The sequence below is a fragment of the Anabrus simplex genome, chromosome 3 (genome assembly GCF_040414725.1).
Source record: "Anabrus simplex isolate iqAnaSimp1 chromosome 3, ASM4041472v1, whole genome shotgun sequence".
Taxonomy (NCBI): domain Eukaryota; kingdom Metazoa; phylum Arthropoda; class Insecta; order Orthoptera; family Tettigoniidae; genus Anabrus; species Anabrus simplex.
The window spans coordinates 453,347,668-453,374,436 of record NC_090267.1 but is presented as its reverse complement, the minus strand read 5'-3'; the positions used below and the strand labels follow the sequence as shown (position 1 = coordinate 453,374,436).

At 38.4% G+C, this 26,769-nt stretch overlaps 1 protein-coding gene across 2 annotated transcripts in view; it reads right to left on the bottom strand.

Moving 5' to 3' along the window:
• LOC136867426 (uncharacterized) overlaps positions 1-25,445 on the bottom strand; it is a 168,686-nt gene extending 143,241 nt beyond the window's left edge. Inside the window, exon 1 of one of the 2 annotated variants that reach the window (XM_067144627.2) lies at positions 25,317-25,445. In XM_067144627.2, coding sequence (XP_067000728.2) covers positions 25,317-25,351 — 35 coding nt within the window. In that variant the 5' untranslated portion in view covers positions 25,352-25,445. The remainder of the gene's footprint in view (positions 1-25,316) is intronic. The other variant, XM_067144628.2, reaches the window with a different exon arrangement.
• Positions 25,446-26,769: the final 1,324 nt, after the last annotated feature.

The window sequence follows — 26,769 nt, the reverse complement described above, 5'->3', positions numbered from 1 at the left end:
AAGAAAGTAGAACTGGCTGTCAGCAAAGAGGGTGCATCTGGATGTGTTGGAAGTTAATGATATTCGGGTAAAGGGAGATTATGAGGAAGAGATAGGAGAATACAAAGTGTGCTTGACGGGAGTTGAAAAGGGAAGGGCAGAGTGTGGGGTAGGACTGTTCATCAGGAATACTATTGCACACAACATAGTTTCTTTTAGGCATGTAAATGAGTGAATAATGTGGGTAGATTTGGCAGCTGGAGGAATTAGGACGAGAACTATCTCAGTGGACTCACCACGTGATAGTGCAGATGAGGGTGAAGTTGACAAGTTTTATGAAGCATTGAGTGACATCGTAGTCAGGGTCAACAGCAACGATAGGATAGTGTTAATGGGCAATTTCAATGCGGAGTTGGATAGGGAACTGAAAGATACAAAAAAGTGATGGGTAAAAGGAAATCATATTGGTGAAGTCGCAAACAACCAAGCTCATAGGAAGGAGGGCAATGATATGGTGAAATTATGCTTAAAGAAGTGGAGAGGATGGTAAGTTAAATGAATTTCATTGCTATAAAGCAGGAATGAAATGGCTTCATAGAGTAACAAGATTAGCATGAAATGTTGGAAAGGTACCTTCTGATTAGACTAAAGCAGTAATTGCACCTATCTATAAACAAGCAATCAGGGAAGGAATGCAATAACTATCGATGCATTTCACTGATCAATATACCAGGCAAGGTGTTGGGAACAAGTTGGATGAAAACCAATGAGGTTTCAGATCACAGAAGGGCTGTCAGGATCAAACTTTCAGTATGTCCCAGGTAAATGTTAAAGAAGAATAGACAGTTATGTTTTGTAGATTTAGATATGGAATATGACAGAGTACCAAGAGAAAGGATATTCATCATACTGGGAGGACTATAGGATTAACCCATTTTAAGCCAATGGGCCACATACGACCCATAGTGCTTGGATTTTATTTCTATCTTTTAATGCCATTTTTCCACATTAATGATCACTCAGTAATACAAAAGGGAGATTCCAGAATGAATATAAATATTTTCAAGAAGTGCAAAGCATTCAGGATTTGAAAAGTGCTGTATAAAACCTGTTTTGAGGTTGCTGGAAGACAGTTTAGAAATTAATTCCAGTTAGAATAAAATTCTAACATATCACTTTTATTATTCTTTTTGAATAGCAACGAATTATCAAAAAAGGTATGTCTCTGTGCTTTGGAAGTGCTATTTAACACAAAGTTGTGTTGTTGTTTGAGTCATCAGTCCATAGACTGGTTTGATGCAACTCTCCATGCCACCCTATCCTGTGCTAACCTTTTCATTTCTGCGTAACTACTGCATCCTACATCTGCTCTAATCTGCTTGTCATATTCATACCTTGGCCTACCCCTACCGGTCTTACCACCTACACTTCCTTCAAAAACCACTGAACAAGTCCTGGGTGTCTTAAGATGTGTCCTATCATTCTATCTCTTCTTCTCGTCAAATTTAGCCATATCGATCTCCTGTTGCCAATTCGATTCAGTATCTCTTCATTTGTGATTCGATCTATCCATCTCACCTTCAGCATTCTTCTGTAACACCACATTTCAAAAGCTTCTATTCTCTTTCTTTCTGAGCTAGTTATCGTCCATGTTTCACTTCCATACAATGCCAAGCTCCACACGAAAGTCTTCAAAAACGTCTTTCTAATTCCTATATTAATGTTTGAAGTGAGCAAATTTCTCTTCTTAAGAAAGCTCTTCCTTGCTTGTGCTAATCTACATTTTATGCCCTCTTTACTTCTGCCATTGTTAGTTATTTTACTACCCAAGTAACAATATTCATCTACTTCCTTTAAGACTTCATCTCCCAATTTAATAGTCCCTGTATAACCTGCCTTCGTTCAACTCACTCCATTACTTTTGTTTTGGACTTATTTATTTTCATCTTGTACTCCTCACCCAAGACTTCATCCATACCATTTAGCAGCTTCTCGAGATCTTCTGCAGTCTCAGATAAAATAACAATATCATCGGCAAATCTCAAGGTTTTGATTTCCTCTCCTTGGATTGTGATTCCCTTTCCAAATTTCTCTTTGATTTCCTTTACTGCCTGTTCTATGTAAACGTTGAAAAGGAGGGGGGACAAACTGCAGCCTTGCCTCACTCCTTTCTGGATTGCTGCTTCTTTTTCAAAGCCCTTGATTCTTATCTCTGCAGACTGATTTTTATACAAATTGTAGATATTCTTCGTTCTCGGTATCTGATCCCAACCACCTTCAGAATCTTAAATAGCTTGGTCCAATCGACATTATCGAATGCCTTCTAGATCTACGAATGCCATGTACGTGGGCTTGTCCTTCTTGATTCGATCCTCTAATATCCGACGTAAAGCCAGGATTGCTTCACGTGTTCCTACATTTCTTCTGAAGCCAAACTGAGGATTGCTTCACGTGTTCCTACATTTCTTCTGAAGCCAAACTGATCTCCCAACTCAGCTTCAACTTGTTTTTCCATTCTTCTGTAAACAATACGTGTTAAAATTTTGCAGGCATGAGATACTAAACTAATGGTGCGATAGTTTTCACACCTGTCCGCACCGGCTTTCTTGGGAATAGGTATAACAACATTCTGCCGAAAATCAGATGGAACTTCTCCTGTCTCATACATCTTACACACTAAATGGAATAACCTTGCCAAGCTGGTTTCTCCTAAGGCAGTCAGTAATTCAGAGGGAATATCATAAATTCCAGGTGCCTTGTTCCTATTTAGGTCGCTCACAGCTCTGTCAAACTCAAAATTGGGTCTCCCATTTCATCAGCATCAACAGCCTCTTCTTGTTCCAGAACCAAATCATCTACATCTTCACCCTGATACAACTGTTGGATATGTTCCTGCCATCTATCTGCTTTGTCTTCTTTCCCTAGAAGTGGCTTTCCATCTGAGCTCTTAATATTTATACACCTAGATTTCCTTCCTCCAAAGGTTTCCTTGATTTTCCTGTATGCAGCATCTACCTTTCCTAGGACCATACAACCTTCGACATCCTTGCACTTCTCCTTCAGCCTGTCTTCCTTAGCTACCTTGCACTTTCTGTCCACTTCATTCATTAATCGCTTGTATTCTTTTCTGCCCTCTTCATTTCTAGCATTCTTGTATTTTCGTCGTTCATCAATCAGGTCTAGTATCTCCTGAGTTATCCACTGATTCTTAGTTGATCTTTTCTTCCTTCCTAACACATCTTCAGCAGCCCTGCTGACTTCATTTTTCATGACTATCCACTCTTCCTCTATTGTGTTTCCTTCAGCCTTCTCATTTAGTCCTTTTGCAACATGTTCCTTGAAACAATTCCTCACATTCTTTTCTTTCAACTTGTCTAGATCCCATCTTTTTGCATTCTTTCCTTTCTTCAATTTCTTCAGCTTCAGATGGCATTTCATGACCAACAAGTTGTGGTCCAAGTCCACGTCTGCTCCTGGGAAAGTTTTGCAATCCAACACCTGGTTTCTGAATCTCTGCTTAATCATAATGAAGTCTATTTGATACCTTCCAGTGTCTCCAGGTCTCGTCCACGCATAAAGCCGTCATTTGTGGTGTTTGAACCAAGTATTGGCAAGGACTAAATTATGATCAGTGCAGAATTCAACCAGCCGACTTCCTCTTTCGTTCCTTTGTCCCAATCCAAATTCTCCTACTGTATTACCTTCTCTTCCTTGGCCTACCACTGCATTCCAGTCTCCCATCACAATTAGATTCTTGTCACCTTTTACATATGATATAGATGCTGATTCCCATAGGGAATCTGAAATATTTGTCCCGAATGAGTAAATTTATAATACCAATATAAATGGTCCGTTATTGGACATTATACATTTTCCAGCTAACTTATTCCTGGTTGCCAGCGTTTATAACGATTCAAACTTCTAACATTCCATGCTCCGACTCGCAGAATGTCAGTATCCATCTTCCTGATGATCGCCCCCTCTCGTATAGTCCCCACCTGGAGATCCGAATGGGGGACTAGTTTACCTCCAGAATATTTTACCCAAGAGGAAGCCATCATCAGTACATCATTCATACAGAGAGAGCTGCATGTCCTCGGGAGTTAGTTACGGCTGTAGTTTCCCGTTGCTTTCAGCCGTGTAGCAGTATCAACACAGCTAAGCCATGTGTAGTATTATTACAAGGCCATATCAGTCAATCATCCGGACTGCCGCCCTTGCAACTTCCGAAAGGCTGCTACCCCCCTTTCGATGACAAAGTTATGTCGGTAAAAGTCGAATTGAAGGCTGGAGTTGAAAACGGCCCGCCCTATTATCAAAATTCCTTTTTATTTGCAATATATTTCCCTTAAAAGAATGAATAGAAACAAAAAAAAAAACAAAAAAAAAAAAAAAACATTTGTTTTGTAATTATTTCTAACCCTGGTCACAAAAGTCAATCGAAGGCATTTATGTTGACAATTGGGCTGCAGTGAGAATTGATGGTAAAATGAGTTCTTGGTTCAAGGTACTTACAGGCCTTAGACACCTTTCTTGTTTATAGTTTACATGAATCATCTACTGAAAAGTAACTTATTAAGTGGCAGGAAGGGATTGTTAGGTGAAAATATAGTAAGCAGTTTGGCCTACACTGACAACCTGGGTCTTAATGGCAGACTGTGCCGAAAACTTGCAAGCTTGGAATTTGAAATTAGGCACGGGTAGCCTTTCCAAGACTAAGGTGATGTCAGTAGGTAAGAGACCTAAGAGAATTGAATGTTGGAATACAAAGCTGGAAAAGGCAGATAATATGAAGTATTTCAAGTATCACATGTAATAAGTATTTAGAAAGTGTATCCCGGGATGGCAGAATAGTAAGTGAGATTGAATCAAGGTGCAGCAAAGCTAATGCAGTGAGCGAGTTCATAGTTGCAATCAACAGTATTCTGTAAGGTGGAAGTCAGTTCCCAGACTGAATTATCTTTACATCAGTCTGTTTTCAGACCAACCTTGTTTTACGGAAGTGAAAGCTGGGTGGACTCAGGATATCTTTTTCATAAGTTAAAAGTAACAGACATGAAATTACAAGAATTACTGCTGGTGTACAAACAGGTGGGAACAATGCCAGGAGGGTACTCAGAACGACGAGATAAAGGCTAGGTTAGAAATGAACTCTGTACACATAAATCGGCTTCGGAGGTGGGGTCATGTGAGGTGAATGGAGAATAGGGTACCCAGGAGAATAATGGACGTTATGGAGGGTAAGAGAAGTAGAGGGAGACCAAAATGACGATGTTTAGTCTCGATTTCTAATGATTTACAGATAAGAGGTATAGAATGAAATGAGGCCACAGAACTAGTCACAAACAGAAAACTGCAGCAGCTGCTGGTAAATTAACAGAGGTTTGTAGACTGACCGCCAAAAGGCATAACAATCTACAACGAAGATGTGTGTGTGCGTGTGTATGTATGTATGTATGTATGTATGTATGTATGTATGTATGTATGATACACTAGTTACAATCCTATTTCCAATAAACAGCTGCTCATTTCCAAACATGTCAATTGTCTCATCAACAATTACAGAGAAGGCATAGCATGAATTTGCTTCCGTAATCGGTATCTCTCGTAATTCCTGTTCACAAAACACTATCACTGTCCAAGAACTCACTTCTTTCTTACAGAATGCCGCTAACTACAACTGCAAGCTCATAGCATTCGTCTTGTTACACCTTGATTCGATTTCACTTACTATACTATCATCTTGGGAGAATACACATCCAGAGTACTTGAAACAATCCACCTGTTCCAGTTTTGTATTTCCTACTTAACATTCAAGTTACCTTCCCAACTGGCATTACTCTAGTCTTGGAAATGCTAATTTTCAGACCAAACTCGCTGCACCTCTTAAAATTCGAAGGTATTAAACTGCAGGCTTTCGGCACTGTCAATCGATCAATCAATCTGTATTTAGGACTGCTGCCCTATCAGTTGTTTACCTAGTCTTTTCTTAAATGATTTCAAGGAAGTTGAAAATTTATCAAACATCTGTCAGTAGCACAGTCAAGCCACTTACTACAATTTCACACACCTGAATCCCTCTCTGCCATTTTATACTTTTCATCAAATGATCCACGTAAACTATGAACAACAAAAAAGAAAGATTGTCTGAACCTGAAATTATTCATTTTACTATAGGTTTATTGTCGGATCAACTCAAGTTGTTAATATTTGGAGATGATGGAATAGGACAGGACTAGAACTGGGAAGAAAGTGACTTTGGTCTTAAGGCGACACTCCGAAGATAAAAAGATATTTTTACCTAATGCATGGATTTTCACAAAACTTTGTGGCAATGTCACCTACATAAAAGTAGAGATATCACGAACATTTCTTTCATATATAATTAATAGTTTTCCAAAATAAATTTTTGTTTTCAAAATTTTTAATTCCATTTTCTTCATGAAATTTAATTAACATGTTAATGTAAATTTGTAATTAGGTAGATAATACTTATTTTAAAAGCACTACGTATTGATTTTTCCGTACATAATTTATATGATGATGATGCTTGTTGTTTAAAGGGGCCTAACATCGAGGTCATCGGCCCCAATGGTACGAAATGAAATGACAAAGTAAAAGTTCAAAATCATCCACTGACCAAAATAAAAAATGTCATGCAGAATGAATGGATGGACATGAATTTAAAACAATCGGATCCGACTCAAAAAACTATCATAAATAATAGTATTACTGACCGAGGGACCACTTCTAAAGCACAATCCTGAATCGAGGATGCATGATGTCTAAAAGGGTCCAAAATCCAGGTCAAAGGCCCCTCAGAATGGTACTTATCGCTAGTTAAGTAGAACCATGGTATGTGTCATGTTGAGGTACTAATCAAAAGGAGCGAAGACTCACGGTGTTCCACACATGATGGCACTACTCACAAGTCATAATTTATATAAGAAGACATATCGTGCTAAAGTTTGTGTGATTTTTGCGTTCTAAAATTTTGGATTTAAAAATTCCTACTACTTGAAAAAATTCTGCAATCAAAAATTCCATAAACAGGTTTCTTAATATAGCTGTGATACATATACCATACAAATTTTGTTACATTTGACAGAATATTATGGGAGAAAAATGGGATTTAAATGTAAAATTACAATTGGCAAACCAAGCATTATTACAGTGATAAATTGTTTGAATTTAGCAGAATAACTTTGTGACAAGAAAAAAGAAACTCAATCCTTTCAATTTCAGTCATTAAAAAAATTTCACCAAAATATCGATTTTTATCTCCAGGTGAAAGCATTAAGGTACAAACCCAGCCTGGTGCGAAAATGGGAAGCCATAGAAATTTAACGTTAAGAATTTCATTCTTCGGGTTTCATATTGAATCAACATTCAAAATAAACAAAGAAAATGATAAGATCCACCTTTTCAATACTATATATTACTAAAAATTTCTACATTTCTGTTAAATCATCACGTTTTTGAACTTTTGGTACCGGTTTCGACAAAACTACATGTCATCATCAGCCTAGGACAAATTATACAAAGACAATAAGATACATTGATCGTGACTCTTATAGTAATACCGTAATAGTAATTTAGAAAATATACATGTTAAAACTAAAATAATATTTACACATATAAGCTGATAATCATTAATACAATAGTGGTTGTTTTTTATATTATATTTAATTATAATTAAAAAGAATGACATGTTAAAAGAAAATTCATTTTTTTGGTACTATATATTTGTAGTAAAATATTATTATCAGCTTTTGATTCAGCAGTATTCTGTAAGAAGGAAGTCAGCTCCCAGACGAAACTATCTTTACATCGGTCTGTTTTCAGACCAACTTTGCTTTACGGGAGCGAAAGCTGGGCGGACTCAGGATATCTTATTCATAAGTTAGAAGTAACAGACATGAAAGTAGCAAGAATGATTGTTGGTACAAACAGGTGGGAACAATGGCAGGAGGGTACTCGGAATGAGGAGATAAAGGCTAATTTAGGAATGAACTCGATGGATGAAGCTGTACGCATAAACCGTCTTCGGTGGTGGGGTCATGTGAGGCGAATGGAGGAGGATAGGTTACCTAGGAGAATAATGGACTCTGTTATGGAGGGTAAGAGAAGTAGAGGGAGACCAAGACGACGATGGTTAGACTCGGTTTCTAACGATTTAAAGATAAGAGGCATAGAACTAAATGAGGCCACAACACTAGTTGCAAATCGAGGATTGTGGCGACGTTTAGTAAATTCTCAGAGGCTTGCAGACTGAACGCTGTAAGGCATAACAGTCTATAATGATAATGTATGTATGTATGTACCTTGATATGCCGTACTTTTATCTGTTGAACAGTCTGGTTCATTTTTAGAGTGGCGTTATAGCCATGTTTGACACGTTAAAAGAAGTAAACAAACACTTAGTCAAAGGTTGTTCCACGTGAGTATATACACAATAGAATGTAAAGAATATTCTAATAGGGCTTCAACTTGGACTTAACAGAAGAAGAATTTTAATACAATGTTCATTGTAACCAAAATAGATAAATTAAGTTTACACATCACTGCAGGTTGATACTGACAAGCAAAGTGTTCATTAGAAAGTTCTTTATATCAGCTTGTCTCCTTATATGTTTATTTATATCGTATTAAGAAGTGATATGGGTTGAAGTGTCATCTTCATCATCATTTCATCCTCATCACCCGTGCAGGTCGCCTGCGGGAGTCAAATCAAAAGACCTGCACCTGGCGAGCTGAACGTGTCCTCGGACACTCCCAGCACTAAAAGCCATACGCCATTTCATTTTCATAGGAAAGGTGTTCGTAGACATTTTAGAAAAGAAGATGCGATTAATGGTGGAGAGTGAATTAAATGAGAAACAATGAGGTTTCACACCACGGAAGGGCCATCAGGACCAGATTTTCAGTAGGTGTCAGGTGACTGAAAAATGCTGTGAGAGGAATAGGAAGTTATACAGAGAAGGCATATGACAGAATACCAAAAGAAAACAGAGGTATAATGGAATCAGGAGTAGGTTATTACAGGCAATCAAAGGCATTGTTGTTGACAATTAGATCACGGTGAGAACTGATGGTAGAATGGACACATTTATTTCAGGTTCCCTATGGTAATCGACTCTGAAAATGAGACTAAGGCCGGTATTCATAATCAGCAACTTATTTCTCTAATAAGAACGACTTAACAAAGTTGTACTTATTCATGAAGTCGACTTAAACGTTTCTCGTATTCATAGTCCTTGGTCAAGTTCTACTTTATTAAGCTGGACTTGATAAAGCGTTACTTATTATGCAGACGCTCTGCACAATTAAGTTGAACTTTATAGTATGAGAAATAGTACAGCCATCATCACAACAATTGAATATGCGAGTCATCCTTCAGACACGGCCAACTAGATCCACGCTGCGCTCCTTATTCCGAGTTTATTTGTTTATTTATTTGTCTTTTACCTGTTCCTCAGCGGCTAAAATTGTAGTTACTTTTTCTTAAATGGATATGAAAAGCAGTCGCAACCATTTTACTTCCGTTGAAAAGGAGGCTTTCAAGGATATTTTCTTGAAACATTCTCAAATAATAACAATCTAATATAAGCAAGTCGGTCTATAAATATATATATATATAAAGATACAAAAATGAAAATAGACGTGAATTAAACAGGCAGTTCCAGGCATCTCAGAAACTTACAACTTACTAGAAAAATCGAAAATTCTCAAAATTCCCTGAGGGTTTCAAATTTTGGGCTCAGCATAAGAACGTACTTATATATATTTACCCAAAAGCAATAACGTATAGGTTTAGTGGGCTTTAAAAAAAACTTTCAGAAAATTCCTCATTGTTATCCCCCTTCCCCCCAAATCAAGCTGGCGGCACAATCTGCCAGACGAGCTAGAAAATTGAAATTTGGCGAAGTTATATGTTTTAGCCTGTAAACGACGGAAAAATTCCAAGAATTTTTAATTTTTCACTTCCGATTTTTTGTCGTATCTCTCTCCCTTATACGTTAGATGTGGCTGTATTTCTCGATTGTACGTACATTTTGTGATTTTTATAGGTATATTTCATAGTTTGACACACTTATAGGAAAGAGAGGGTCATCGAATTTGGCACGAAAACTGACACGGCCAATGCTGGCTACATGCGAGCCAAATTTCATGATTCTAGCTTCCACGTAAGTATGCGAAAAATAATATAAAGTGTTAAAACGTATCCAAATTTCACCCCATTCAAATTTTCTAACTCAACTGAACCCATAAATATGGGAGATACGAGAAAATTTTGAGGATCAAACATGTAGAACGATAAAAGTGGCGTCTGACGGCTTAAACCGTCTGTCGATATGATGAACCGTTTAGGAGCAGTATATCTAGAAATGAAGGTCTGCACTTACAAACGTGCCCATGTTTATCTGTCATTTATATATAAAAGCAAGTCGGTTTGGAGCGATATAGAAAGTGTGTGTCATTTTTATTAATACTTTACAAATTGATAGTGACTGTCAGCAGGAGAGCGTTTCCTGTTGTTATAAATTCTCCCCACATCTACTTTGACTGACAGTAAGAATGGGATCCACCGAGCTCGACAGCTTCAGTCTCTTAAGTGCGGCCAGTATCCAGTATTCGGGAGATAGTGGGCTCGAACCCCACTCTCGGCAGCCCTGAAGATGGTTTTCCGTGGTTTCCCATTTTCACACCAGACAAATGCTGGGGCTGTACCTCAATTAAGGCCGCTGTCGCTTCCTTCCCACTCCTAGCCCTTTCCTATCCCCTCGTCGCCGTAAGACCTATCTGTGTCAGTGCGACGTAAAGCAATTTGTAAAAAAAAAAAAAAAAAAAAAAAAATGGGGTCCTTCTCCAACTCTTGTATAACTGGCATTAGTAAGAAGGGCCTACCATTTTAATGAATAATTCCTTTCTCAGTTTGACTAGCAGATGGCAAGGGAACATGCAATTTTGTTCAAATCCCCCCTACCCGATTGTGTCTGGCAGTAGACAAGGGTGCCCGCCATTATAAACAATTTTACCCATTAAAATGTGACTGGCATTAGGCAAAGTGGCCTGGTATTGTAATTGAAACTCACCAACTCGAGTGTGACTGACAGTAAGCTGACTGGCATTAGAAAGGGGCCTGTCATTATAATGATAACAGCATAACTCAATATTGATTGGCAGTAGGGAAGGTGCCTGCCATTGTAATGAAAGCTCCTCATCTGTAATGTGTCTGGAAGTAGGAAAGGGGGCCTGCCATTGTAACGAAAACTCCCCAAATCGATTGTGACCGGCAGTAGACAAGGGGGCCTGCCTTTATAGTGAAACTTTCCAACTTGTTTGTGAATGGCAGTAGGCAAGTGAGCCTGCCGTTATCATCACAACTCCACAACTCGTACGTTACACGGGAAAGAACGTACGGGGTCCTCCCGTGGCCTTTCTTCGATAACGCTAAGAGACATGCTATTTAATAAAATCTCACTCACCGTGTGTACAGTAATTCAAGTAGAAATCTGTATACAATGTAAAATACCGTAGCGAAGCACGGGTACATTTACTAGTAGAGAATAAGAAGACGAACGCGGTATCTACTAAGCAAAAGGAAGATGCTTGGTTAAGTATTGCTGAAGAATTCAATTCAAGTATTATTATACCTAGCACTAATTTGGTTATAATTTATTATAGCGAGATGCTGACAATTGCGGGAGGTATGGGCGAATATGAAATGCCATCACAGGAACCTGTTTTAGAATTCTACTTCACTGTAAAATTCAATATTTTGCAAGTATCGCTTTGGAGCACGGATTTCTTCTAACACTTCCTCAAAATCTTCATCCAATTTATAGGTTAAGATGCGAAATAAGTCAAGGGTCTGCTTGACTTGACGAAGTTCAACTTATTTCATCACATAAGTAACACTTAAATGACTATGAATTCCAATAAGTCCAGCTTCATGAAGTTAGACTTTATGAAGTATATCACTATTAAGTAGGACTTATTTGTGCCGGAATCTGAAAAAAGTCGAGATTTAAGTTCGACTTGAACGTAAGTATTACTTATTGCGACTATGAATACCGGCCTAAGTCTCTCATAGTGCATTGGCACTGCCGGTGGCTCCAAGTAGCCTACGCAGTGGCCTCCATGGTATGCACTAGCCATGCGTCTTGGTGGGTGTGCTATTTACCAACTGATGAGCCAAACTTAGCACACTGGGGCAAAACGCTGACAACCAGGAATGAGTTAGCTGGAAAATTTATAATGTCCAATAACGGACCAACTATATTGGCTATTTCTATCCAATGAGGGTGGGCGGTATAGGTAACAGTGTTATTGTGGTAAAGGATAGTGTTACATGTGGTGTGTGAATTGCAGGGATGTTGGGGACAGCACTAACACCCAGTCCTCGAGCCAAGAGAATTAATAATTTAAGGTTAAATTCTCTGACCCAGCCGGGAATTGAACCTGGGACTCCTGTGACCAAAGGTCAGCACGCTAGCCATTTAGCCATGGAGCCGGACGCTTGAAGAATGAATTTGTAACTCCTAATCTCATACGCTGTGCGATATGTTATGCACTTCGTGACCATGGTGTATGCTTATAACCTGCAAAGAAGTGTCCCTTAGACTTTCTTATATGCAGATGATGTCGCACTCACTGATATCACCAGAAGAGGCTCCAGACTGAACCAAAATAAGACCGAATACCTGGAAACCATCCCAAGCAACGGCTCCATCCAAGTTGATGGAGAAACGAAAACTGTAAGCTTTGGGTATCTAGATTCTCGTCTACAGACTGATGGAGGGATAGGTGATGAAGTGCAAGCAGGATAAAGGCAGCATGGATGAGACGGAGGGAAGTTACAGGCGTACTCTGCAACAGAAGGATGGTACTATATCTGAAATCCAAAGTATACCACATGGTAATATGCCCTCTTGCTTTGGACAGTGGCTGAATGTTAACCAGCTGCCAAAGTTACGGAGTGCTAATTACACAACGTGGAAATGCATATGCTCCATTGGTCGATGGGCATCACACTTCTGCATCATGTTAAAAACGACACTGTTTGCCAGTAAATGGGCATCGCACCTATCACTGAGAAGGCATGGGAATAACGTCTCCAATGGTACGGCCACGTCCTAAATGCTGCACCTAGAACAGTTGCCAATTTTACACACTCCTTTGAAATTAATGGGGAATGTCCACGTAGATGTCCAAAGCAGCATCGGCATGACACAGTATATGACGAGTCAAGATTAAAACAGCACATCCTGTACCAGAGGGAAAACACTAGCAAGAAGCAGAATTCCATACTAACACAGAAGACCAGTGGGGATTTCTTATCTTAACTCCACAAGTAATTTTCTACTTTCTGGCAACAAAAATCACCATTTACTTATTATCCAAAATTCAGGTTATGCAGAATCTAGTTATTTTGTTTAATAGAGGTTTTACTGAATTCAAATGTCTAATAATCTAATTAATGTTATTCCTTGCTTAATTCAGTACTAAATGTACTATATGTAGAACAAAAATGCACTGCGCACAGCCTAACTGATACTCAAAATGAAAACCATCAAACAAATATACACTTTATTAAAAGAGATTAAAACAACTATATTCTCTTAATAGTGAATTGTAGCTGCTAAGTAAAGTGCAGTGGAGGACATCTAGTAAAGAGAACTGTAGAACAAGCTAAGAGTTCTAACAACCTACACTACATTCTACACTACTATATAACATATTTACTATTACAGGCTATGTGATAACATTTAACTCCAACTATTTAACCCACTGTTAAATTTTTTTAAATAAATGACATATCTTTAATGTGTATATTTTACAAGGTGAATTTATCTTTATTTGAGGAATCTGAAGGTGTCAATTTGACTGGACAAAACATGTCATTCTGTTATTTAGACTGATACTTTCACGGCCTGTAATTGTAGACACAATAATAAGCTTCTGGTGTGTCAGAAAAAAAAGGTGAAATTCTTTACGTTTCTCAGAGAACTTTTCTCCACATCTTCAGAAGAAAATCTCATCTGTTCACGAGCAAAACTTCTCTTGATAATGAAGTTTTTAATTTAAGAATGCTTTACCATTGGTCTGTAGTAGTTCATTATTAGATGGCTCACTGTGTGCTAGCCTTCCGAGCTCCATTTAGGATGTTTCTTGTTCCATCATAAATAATTTTTACCCCGTTTTCTAACAAGGCTAAAGCCCAAAAGCTTATTATCATGTGTACGTCATTCTGTGTTTAACAACATTCATTTGATCGGCTTTTCTGTTTTTAACTTTTTATTTGTAATGATTATAAATAGTATATATGATAAATCAAGATTATAAATAGTGTTCGGTCAACAAGAAAACATTTCCGCTTTCTCCATGACTATGGAGCATCACAATAACCGGTGTATGGTCCCAGCAGTTCGTACAACCGAACATTATCACCATTTCCATCTGTTATATTCAGATTATGCATAAAATATGCAGTCGACCCAGATTTGCTTCTCTCCATTAAGGGTAGCTAAAACTAAAGAGATGAGAAAATATAGACAACAAAATCTGGTTGAAATGAACTCTATGATGAGATGAACATTTGGTTAAATATCAACAAGAATGGAATTTGGTATTATTTAATGTCCACTAAATTTAGATTTCCATATTTACGATGAGAATGAGCATTTCTGAAGACCAGAGTTCAAAAAAAAAGTACCTCCAGAATATCATTTCATCAAGGTATAAACTGTCTATTTTGGTGAGCAGGGCAAGGATTGGATTATCATGAAACTACTTGATAATACTCATAAAATACTTTCCAGGTTTCAAAAATTGAGTCTGTTTCTGGCACTGGGTAGAGCAAATGGTTTCACGGTGATCATTCAGTCCTTGTCAGGGAGGTGTCTACAAAGGTAGTTATATCATCATCAAAAGAACCACATGTCTCCTTCGACCATCCTAGTGGAATTGGTTCATGCACTTATCTGAAGAGCAAGTGATTTGAGTTTGTGAACCTAGGGCAATTACATTTTCAGCCGTTTCACTTTAGAATTATGATCCCTTTAAGAGAAGTCACATCTCGTTTAGAAAAAATTGATCAGTTTCTGGCACTAGTTGATAAAGAGCACACAGTGGTGGTTTCGTAATAATAATAATAATAATAATTATTATTATTATTCTCGTGTCAGATACATAAAAAAAAAAACAGTTACAATAATTTTAAGTAACATTTAAATAATCTTGGACCAATACAACGCTACTTCGAGTCCTCTCTTCGTAGCTCGATGCAGGTCATCTTGCGTGCACAAAGATGGACACAGCGGACACTGAAGCATATGCTGGATGGTTTGATCTTCTCCGCAGTCACACTTGGTGTTGTCGCCATTGATGAAGCCCCATCTTGCCAAATTAACTTTGGACCTTCCCACTCCTGATCTCAACCTATTGAGAGATTTCCCGATTGTCCAGCTCTCATTGCAACCGGGTGGCAAACGTTCCTCAACCGCCATCTGCTCAGAGCCTTGGGGGATCTTCATCGTCCATAGCTGTATCCTTGCCTTCTCAGCTGGTACTATAAGTTCCTGAGATGTTTGTAGGAAGCTCTTCCTAGATTTCAGTCTCTGTACTGGAAGCTCATGTCCATGCAGTAGATGAGTACTTTCGTGCTTAACCTTTGTCCTTTCCTTATTTGCAGCTACTTCTCTTCGCACACCGGGTGGTGCTATCCCTGCAAGACGATAGAGTTTTTCAGTTGGAGTAGACTTTAGGCAACCTGTAACAAGTCTGCAGGTTTCATTAAGTGCTATGTCTACCTGTCTGGCATGAGATTAATTGTACCAAACAGGGCAGGCATATTCCGCTGCAGAATAACATAGTGCCATGGCGGAAGCACGAATAGATTTTGATTGACTGCCCCATTCTGATCCAGATAATTTACGTAGAAGATGATTCCTGGTGGAAACTTTAAGTTTAGTGTTCATGCAGTGTTTCTTGAATGTAAGAGCTCTATCAAGCATCACTCCTAGGTATTTTGGAGTTTCACAGTATTGTAACTCAACACCTGACCACACTATATGCAGCTTACGATGAGCTTCCCTATTTTTGAGATGAAAGGCACAAACTTGTGTTTTCATAGGGTTAGGCCTTAACTGGTTTGCCTTGTAATAGAATGACAAACTTTCGAGGGCGATGGTTAGATTCCTTTCCACTATCTCAAAGTCTCTAGATTGTGTTGCCAGAACAAGACCATCAGCATACAAGAAACTTCCGCTATTTGGAGCTACCGGCTGGTCATTCGTGTATATATTAAAGAGGATTGGTGGCAGCACACTTCCTTGAGGTAAACCGTTTCTTTGTGTCCTCCACCGACTGCGCTGTCCTTGGAAGTCCACAAAAAACCTACGGTTCTGAAGAACGGTTGCGATAAATCTGGTTATCTTAATATCCTTGGTCAGATTGTAGACTTTAACTAACAGAAGTTGATGGATGACGGTGTCATACGCTGCAGTCAAATCTACAAAGACTACACCTGTCACCTTGTGTCTTTCAAAGCCATCCTCAACGAAATGTGTAAGATTCAGTAGTTGTTCAGTGCAGCTCTTACCCGGATGAAATCCAGCTTGTTGTGGTATGAGGAGAGGGTCAATCATGGGTTGAATGCGATTTAGGACCATCCTTTCCAGTAATTTATATAGATGACACAAAAGGGTAACAGGTCTGAAGTCTTTAGGATGATTTCCTTCCTTGCCAGGTTTGAGCAAAGCAATTACTCTACTTTTTTGCCATGTCTTTGGTATCTGACCTCTGCTCACACATCTATTGAAGAGTTGCAGAACCCATTCTTTGGTTTTAGGCCCAAATTTCTTTTTCTGTTCTACTCAAATGTCATCTAGACCCGCTGATTTTCCATTTTTACATTCTTTGATGACTTTTTCCAACTCCAACATGGTGAAGGGGACAGTGAGGTCACTTCTTTCTTCTTGAATCTTCCTCTGTATTTTTGACCTTCGAATTTTATTGGTTGCTTTCCCATTTAAGAAATAATAATAATAATAATAATAATAATAATAATAATAATAATAATAATAATAATAATAATGATCATCATAATCTAGAGACCATTCTGAAAAACGAAAGATCAAGAGGAAAATTCTTGGTCCAGAAAAAACTGAAGATGGATACTGACAACAGAGAAATTGTGCAACCTGGCAGCAGATAATAGAAAATAAAGATTGACATTTTATGGACATGTTCAAAGACTCCCAACAACAAGGCTTACATACAAGATCCCTACAGCAGAAAATTGAAGAGTCTCCCATGGATCCAAGAAGTCAAAAAGGACCTGGAGAACGCCCAGATATATATATCAGAAACATTATACAGAAATCTGTTCTGTAAAAAAGTAAACAAATGGGTAGTACAGCCCGAGAATGAAGTTCCAAGAAGACCAGGAACCAAGTGGACTAAAGAAAGGAAGAGAGCTCACAGAGAAAAAAAATCAAAGCCATAGGGCTCACAGAGAAAAAAATCAAAGCCATAGGGAAGACCAGAAAGGCGGAACATAAAAGCAATGCATGATCCAACAGGGTCCATGAGCAAATGATGATGATGATAATAATATTATTGGTTTAACATCTTTAACATTCCACTAACTACTTTCACAGTTTTGAGAGGCACCAATGTGCAGAATTTTGTCCCGCAGAGTTCATTTACGTGCCGATAAATCTATAAACATGAGGCTGATGTACTCGAGCACCTTCAAATACCACTGGACTGAGCCAGGATCAAACCAGGCAACTTAAAGGCTTCATATTCAGTCTTAACTCATCAAAAGTCTCCAAGGAAGCTGAAAGTGCTGAGTATGTCTCTTTCGTGTGTAGACTGTCTTGCAGAGTCAGCAAACATAATCATCGCTGAGCAGAGGATTACAGTTTGAGTCTCGAGGGTGATAATATTTTCAGCTATTTGGTGTTGGAACCAGCAGCACAACATATGCTATCTACTTTTCTTGTTAGTGATTTAACATCGCACTAACAGATGAAACGTTTACTGTGACACAAGGATAGGAAAGGGCTAGGATTGGGAGGATAAGGCACCCCACTATCTCCTGAATATAAACTCACAGCTATGCAACCCTAACTGCACGGCCAACTTGCTTGGTATATGCTATCCACAAAAATGAAATTAAATTTTAGATGCCAATCTACTGTACAATTTTGATGTAATGAAAAAATACAAATGAGGTACAAAATTATGTGAAAAAGTTCTTAGATCCTGAAAATTCTTACAGCTAAACATAGCAATTGCAACATTAAAAAGCTGTCACTCGCAATTCTTCACAACATTTTGTAAGAATCACGAGAATTAAAGTGTGAAAGAACGTTATGCACAACAAATTCACAGTTGGTTAGATACTTGCCACCTTAAAGTGATGGGATCAATTCCAGCACACCAGGCGAGTTGGCCATGTGGTTAGAGGCGCGCAGCTGTGAGCTTGCATCTGGGAGATAGTGGGTTCGAGCCCCACTGTCGGTAGCCCTGTAGATGGTTTTCAATGGTTTCCCATTTTTACACCAGGCAAATTCTGGGGCTGTACCATAATTAAGGCCATGGCTGCTTCCTTTCCATCCCTAGGCCTTTCCTATCCCACTGTCGCCATAAGACCTATCTGTGTCAATGCGACATAAAGCCAATTCTTAATTCCACCACAATAAGCATTTAGAAATGATTCAACACAGAACCCACTGTAGGACAAACAAGCTTAAAGCAATTTTTTTTTTTTTTTTTTTTTTTTTTCTAGGGGCTTTACGTCGCTTTAAAGCAATTAGCAGTGACACTGGCCTGTCAATGTGTTTATTTTCTACGAGTTCCTACTCATGTTTCATCTTTCCATACAAGACTTGATTTGTCACTTGTTGGTTCCTTTGTTCTGCTCCATAAATTACAATGACTTGCCAGGCTTCTTTTCTTCTTCTGCGTTTGTTGTGCATGTAGGCCCTATTCATGTTTATCATGGTCTTTTTTCCTTTTCCTGTATTTACCTGGCTTTCTCCTCATTCTACTACTTACACTTTCCACATCTGTTGAAATGGCTCCTCAGTGAGTATTGAAGCCCACTCTCCTGATGAAGCTGAGAAGCCCAAATGTCAGGGGCTGAGAAGAAATGGATGCAGAACGGAACTAGGATTTATGATAAAAGAGCCCATCTATATGCAGATGGCAGTGTATGAAGAGGTGAAGACTCCCATTTCTTTGGGTTTTCATGTTTGTCTTCACCTCCTCTTTCTGTAGCTCCATCTTCCCATACAGTCCTGGCATTGTTTCTATTCTATTGTATGTATGTATGTATGTTTAGTCCTCAGCCCGAAGGCTGGTTGGATCCTCAACAGCTCCGCTATCAGCTGTCATAGATGGCCTAGGCATCACTGAAGAGGCGTACTAGGGAAATGAGGAGTGAGGTAGTTTCCCGTTGCTTTCCTCACTGAGCCAGAAGTTGCTATTACATATCAGTCTGCCAAGCCCACTGAAATGCATGCACCAACCGACCCTATGAGCAATATTTTCACACCATTCATAGCAGGGACTGGCTGCAGAAGGAATGGCATTACTAGCATCACTCATACCTCAATCACTTTCATTTTGTCAAAGCCAAGGATAAAGCTGAGACAGATCAATGAAAGTAACAAGATTACATGTTAATATCCTTATATTGAAGACTTAAAAGTAATTGTCTCTTAATCCATCAATATTAGCTGCAGCAATGGTAACAAAGATCCCATACCCGAATGATTTACCTTACATGAATTTACACACTTTTAGAGCTATTGTGAAATTAGAAGAACTGTGGAGTACAATCAATGAAAGTGCAAGACCTGCCTGGTGGTCATAATTGTTAAGAAGTCAAGTCTATCTGGTCTAATACTGTGGTTAGCTGGTTCAAGTCCCATTAGTCAAAAACATTTTCACCATCAGAATGTTGGAGAGCAGGGTAGGAGAGGTGGTGGTACACAATTTTTAATCACTAAGTTGCATGCCAAAAGCCTGGATTCAATTCCAAATCTCTCCGCAGTGTTTGTATGGAGTGTGAGCATATGATGCTGTTGATGGTGATTCGTCCATTGGATGGGGACATAAAGCCTTGAGCAGACCCCTTGGTCCTATTCGACAGGATCAGGCTATGTGCCAGCACTGGGTTTAATATTCTCCCTTCCTACTACCACATTTCACATCATTCAGTTCGTCTCATTAACTCCTCTGATGAGGATGACATCATGAAGAGCATCTGGTCGTAAAAACTTGCTACGAAGATTCATCTCGCTTCATACCCAACCCCGTAGAGAAACGGGACAAGGGTTGGAAATACAATCAATCAAAGTGTAACTTTGTTGAGGAGAAATAATAAAAATGAATCTGCACATGGCAACGGTTGATTGCAACATTCCAGTTCAATATTTAAAAAATAAAAAATAAAAAAAAACAGTGAAATGTCTCCTTACGGACATTCCTCCAATACGGACAAATTTTTATGCCTCAAATGAAATTGGCCCTAATACAGAAATGACTGCAAAATCAACTCTAGTTTATTGACACTCTCAGATATAGACTAATAACTGTCCAAGAGACCTAAAACTTGCTTTATCTTTTTGACTATGGACAGAACTGGTATTGTGAGACCTAATACACTGTACTGTGCATTAAAAAAACGGAAACCTTAGCAGTAATGGCGATTGGTAATTGGAAGAGTGTGTGGGTGGGTTGTTTACATACATCAGAACTGAAAAGGGGGAGAGGGACTACAAAACTGTACGTTTTCTGATGCTCTCTAAGCAAATTTTGACAGAGTGGTAAAGGTTGACAGTTTACCAACTTACAGTAAATGCGGTGATACTAGTTTTTTTGAGATTTTGATTCAATACTATACAATAAAACTTTCACTAAAGGAACAATATTACACATGCATTACAATTAAACAGAAGTACGGCATGATTACATAATTAAAAATCATTTGGTATTTGACTACACACTAAGAAACTAACAGACACCAAAGAGACTGCCATACTGACTAATGTTCGCAGCAAGCAGGTGAATCATACCTTAGCAAAAAAAAAAAAAAAAAAAAAAAAAAAAAAAGCAGCAGCTTACCCCTTCTACATTTCCTCACAGCACATACAAATTTCCACTACTTGCTGTGGCGCTGTACAAATCTGTTAGCCGAAACGAACAAAACATTTTGTGCGTATTTCCGCTAAAAATTTTGTTACGTTAATAATTAACGAAAATACAGGAGAGCATTAGCTGATAAGGAAACAGGGCTTGTACAAATTGCTTTTTATTTTAATAATTCCTAAAATTCTTAGTTTCAGCCAGCTAAAATGGAAAAAAAATGTAATGTTTTCTCCACAAAGTGGTGGTGGCGGTGGTGGTGACTCTTCCCCTTCTAACCGCCACTGCTGAAGAGGACTGTGGGCTGAAGAAATATATAGTATCGACAACAAGAGTTCCGTAAGTAGTACTGTACCTGCTAACCCCGGCACCTAGCACTCTAGTACCGTTAGCTGGAAATGGATGAATTAGGAATACCATATAATGTTGCATGAATGATGGGTCCAGAGTCCAAACATATACTGCTATGGGAAGCATTTTGGCCTTTGAGAGTTTACTAAAAATTGCCCAACCAAGTGGCTGCTTGTAATCGCGTTATCTCACCCACTCAATGTGTTGTGTGCCAAGGAAAATTTCACTGTGTTATGAACATCACTTGCATCACGCCAAAATATTTTTACTTCATAGAAACTACTGCAATGGAAACAGTATACCACTTGAGGCAGACTACGAACTTAGTTTTCCTTTTCACTCGTCAGCTATTTTATAGGGAGTGCCATTAACATTTAAATGTTTGACAATCCGTGAAATAGATGAAGTTATGTTATGTGGGCACAGATTCTTTTGAGTTTTAACCCTTTCTAATTCAATCTTAAAACATTTAATAATAATAGAGAAAAGATTCGCACAATGTGCAAAGAAAGTTTTAGCTCTCATCGAGACAGAATTTAGTCAGTGACACTAATTTAGTGCATGACATTGCGTGGTACCTCTCACAGCTTTTCCCGCACAATTTGCATAAACACTGTAATTCGTTTGGCTCATGGTAGTTGTCTCTGCTGCATATCCGGTGGTGAAATCCGTGAACAGCAAATCGCGTCATTATGTGTCTAAGTTCATATCCGGACTTTCTCCATTCGCTGTTTAACATAGCGTCTGTAGAGTAGAACTCCAGCCATATTTCTTCCCTTTTTCTCTGAAGGTCTATGAGCAAATTCTGATATGCCGGTGTAGAGGGTAGTTGCAGTAGGCGGAGATCTTCTATGAAACAGTTTCTCTTGCCAGCACATATACCAGGCACGATCGGGTGTACTTTGATACACACAGAGATTTTTTTAAGAATTTGACTTTCACTAGCGGACAACAAAATACTGGCCTATGCCAACGACATGGTTCTTATGTCACCTGACCAAGAAGGATTTGACCAACTGGAAAAAGTGGGCCAGCAGAAATGAACTGCAACTTAATGAAAAGAAAACCGTGACAATGACGTTCAGGAAAGGAGGCAGATCAGCAGCCAATGACAAGATCACATACAAGAATGAGCCACTAGCAATCGTCCCACACTTTAAATATCTAGGGATCACCTTGCAGACTTATGGAACTGTTTTCACGATGCATGTTAAAGAAAGAATAACAGCCGCAACCTTAGCCACGACTACTGTAAAAAAAATCTTAAAACATTTAAACTGTAATTTGAACTGAAGTAATCAGTTTCATTCAAAGAGTGAAGGCATGCATAACGCACATTTGAAATTTATAGTTACATAGGGCAACCTTCCTCCCCAAAAAGGACACCTCCCAGATGCATACAAATGGCTATGTCCTCTGATGCCTGTAAATGAGAGGTTTCATTGTACGTGATTAATGCATTGCAAAAGTTGGCGTAGAATGGTATCTTTCTTTCTCCTGATTTTGATAGACAACCAGAATTTGTTTTCTCTAAAAAAACTGTCATTTTAGAATTTTATTAACAGATAAAGTGTGAAAAAAGTGTCTGGAGGCTTTTAGAAAAAATGCATCTATACACAATTATTCTTACAAAAGATAAATTTTATGTTTAAAAAACATTTCTAGAAGACAAGTAATGTTTGAAATTGTCCAGGTCCTTGGCTGAATGATCAGCATAGTGGTGTTAGGTTCAGAGGGTCCCAGGTTCGGGGATTTTAACTCTGTCTGGTTAATTCCTCCAGCTCGAGGACAGAGTATTTGTGTTAGTCTTAATACACATCTTCATATAAAAATAACATATTACACAAAAGACCACTGCAAAAGCACGCAATAATGAATGGATCCCTCCACACAGATTTGGCATCACGAAAGGCATCCGGCCATAAAAGTGGGCTAAATCCATACAAAGTGCTGTCCTCAAATAATTGGGGCAAGTGCCAAGAAGTAGAAGAAGAAATATCCAATACTAAAACAATAATGTGATGCACCTCAAATTAGTGATAACTGAGCTCCCCACTTCTTTTCTAAGTACAGGGACTGATTTCCCAGAATCACTTTAGAATCTTAACATAAAACTACTTGAGGTACTGACAATGAAAAATATCTATGGGAAATACTAAAAAGAGGATAACGTTTGATAAGTTAGTTACCATTTGAAATGTATATATTGCTAGTTGCTTTACGTCGCACCGACACAAATAGGTCTTATGGCGACGATGGGACAGGAAAGGCCTAGGAATGGGAAGGAAGCGCCCGTGGCCTTAATTAAGGTACAGCCCCAACATTTGCCTGGTGTGAAAATGGGAAACCACAGAAAACTATCTTCAGGGCTGCCGACAGTGGGTTTGAACCCACTATCTCCCAGATGCGAGCTCACAGCTGCGTGCTCCTAACCGCACAGCCAACTCGCCCGGTCTATTACAGTATAAATTAAATTGTGAGCATTATTCAAGAGATAATATTGCAATGAAAGTAAGGTCAAAATATCAAGGTATTTCATTAAATTCTTAAAAATAAGAAATTGTCAATACGTTCTGCTGGTAACAAGATAAAAATTGGCTTTTCAGAAAAAGGTGAAAATTTTGGGTGCACCTTAAGACAAATACGAAACATTCCCCAGGGCCAAGAATTAGATTCCATATAGTTAAAAAGAAAAGCTGAACTTATGTACCTTGGAATGACTTCAATCATGAGCCCTGTATACTCTTATGATAACCTGTACCCATACCATTACAGGGACTGTATAAATGTTCTAAATACACTTATGAGGGGGCCTAGGATTGATACAAGCTGCCCTTGACATAACACAAGGTACTTTTTTCTGAACTGAGAGAGGAAAAGTTTTGATAAAACTAAATGCAGGATAGCCATAGTCATTGCAGCTTGGTTAATAAACTGATTTGTTAAAGAAAAAAAAAAAAAAAGCAACAAATAATAATTATGAACGATTCTCGTCCCTACTTTACGTGGATGAAAAGTGAAAATCGTATAGTTATCGAAAGCAGAACAAAGATCACGTTATCCCACTTGTAGTCTCTCAAATTTACTTCTAGAAAGCCAAAAAACAATATTTTACATTTAATTACAGCTGTGCTTATCAGGAAACAAAATGTTTGTACAAATATCTATAGTTTATCAATTATGACTCTGAATACTCAGTTCTACTTGAAGTGCGCATAAACAAGAACAATAAAAAACGTGCGCCGTTTCATAACAAGGACGATCATAACCTCAACAGGTAAACTACTTCATACACAACGCACAGTACCACCACAAGTTATCAAATATTTTCACACTTGAGTTTAGTTATTAATTCAATCAAGAATGATTCACAATATCGAATTAAAACAGAAAATAATAATTCTACCCGCTGAACCTAAATAAGTCATACCGGAAATTGAATCAAATCTATTCTTTTTCGAAAGCGTCAAAGACCATTCATAAAATCCCATCGTCATAAATGCGCTGTGAAAACATGGTCTGCACTTGTTAGGTTAAGACGCAAATTATCTTTAAAATAATAAATCAACAGGATAAAACAAAGACACACCGCAATCTTCCAAACGCAAAATGTTTCGAATTTACCACCCACAATTTTCTCAACGTTTATCTGCGTAACTATCAAATAATGTTTGACAATGGTAAAACCTGATCGATAGGCAAAATACTCTAGGCGTGACCGATAATACAAGTTACACGCCATGTTTCACGAAACAATCAGCTTACTGTTGCACAAAAATTTTAACAATAGCACCACACACATTTATAAAATAGCAACTCACGAAACTAATGCCAGAGAACGAAAATCTTCAGTCATAATAGCACTACCTCAGTGCGTTCCCGCGGTATCGCCAGCTGCACAATAGCAGCCTTTACAACTTTGCATGCAAGCGAACGAGATTATTTGTTGGTGAATTCTCACTGTAACAATCGAGGTAGTCAACGCCATCTATGGATAAACATTTTATTTAAGTAAAGTCATTCTCATATCCATGTTAACCTTCAAAAAACAAAAGCATTATATTTCTTGACTAACCCATTGTTTCTTTTCACCACCAATAGAGATAGTGTAGTGATTGATAAGGAAATACAGTCATTGTAATTTATAAATGGGTTGGTGGAGATAAATTCTCAAGTACAGTAATAATAGGTACTCTTTATTGGCATTCGCAGAAGTCAACAGTAGCCCGAATATGTAGGAACGTGAACGTAGAATTTTTACTACAGTATATCTGGTAAAATATATACAACATAGACGGTACAATGAAATAATGCACATGAGGTTTTAATATGAAAAGAAATTGCGCTGATCATTACTTACTAATATCTAGAAAGGAACTCAACATTTGCTTCTCAGATTATTACGGTATTAGGCTGTTATTATTATTATTATTATTATTATTATTATTAGTATTATTATTCAGGTCCTACAATAGTTGGCACTGAATTGTATCGAGTAGGCCTACGGAATTCGAAAAGAGGATATTGTGACGCCTGTTGTAGGCCAATTTTATTTTGCGTAGGTGGGAGGGGGATAGTGGACTACATGAATACCGGTACCGTTCCCAGTACGGTAAAGTAAAAATATAAATTACCGATACCGGTACACACCATTAAAACAACAAATTGATTATTATTATTTTTTTTTTTTTTTTTGCTAGGGGCTTTACGTCGCACCGACACAGATAGGTCTTATGGCGACGATGGGATTGGAAAGGCCTAGGAGTTGGAAGGAAGCGGCCGTGGCCTTAATTAAGGTACAGCCCCAGCATTTGCCTGGTGTGAAAATGGGAAACCACGGAAAACCATTTTCAGGGCTGCCGATAGTGGGATTCGAACCTACTATCTCCCGGATGCAAGCTCACAGCCGCGCGCCTCTACGCGCACGGCCAACTCGCCCGGTAAAAAATTGATTATTAAACTCGAAGAATTTTAGAATTTTGGCACCGGTACTCGCGATTATTTCAACGAATTAAATGATGTTAGAGATGAATTCGATCTCGATCCAATCCGATTGTACCCAAAAGTGCTCAAATACCCTACGTCAGCTTTGTGTCACGTGAAAGATCTCCTGCGGACCAAAATTCCGACACCCTGACGTCTCCGAAGTTAGTGAGAAGAGGACTCCTGTTTACTTTTCTTTTTTCCAATAATATTCCCGAAACCACAGGAAATAGGCTACGATGTAAGAAAGAGGCTACGATACTAAGAATTAAATCTATTGAAACGAATCGT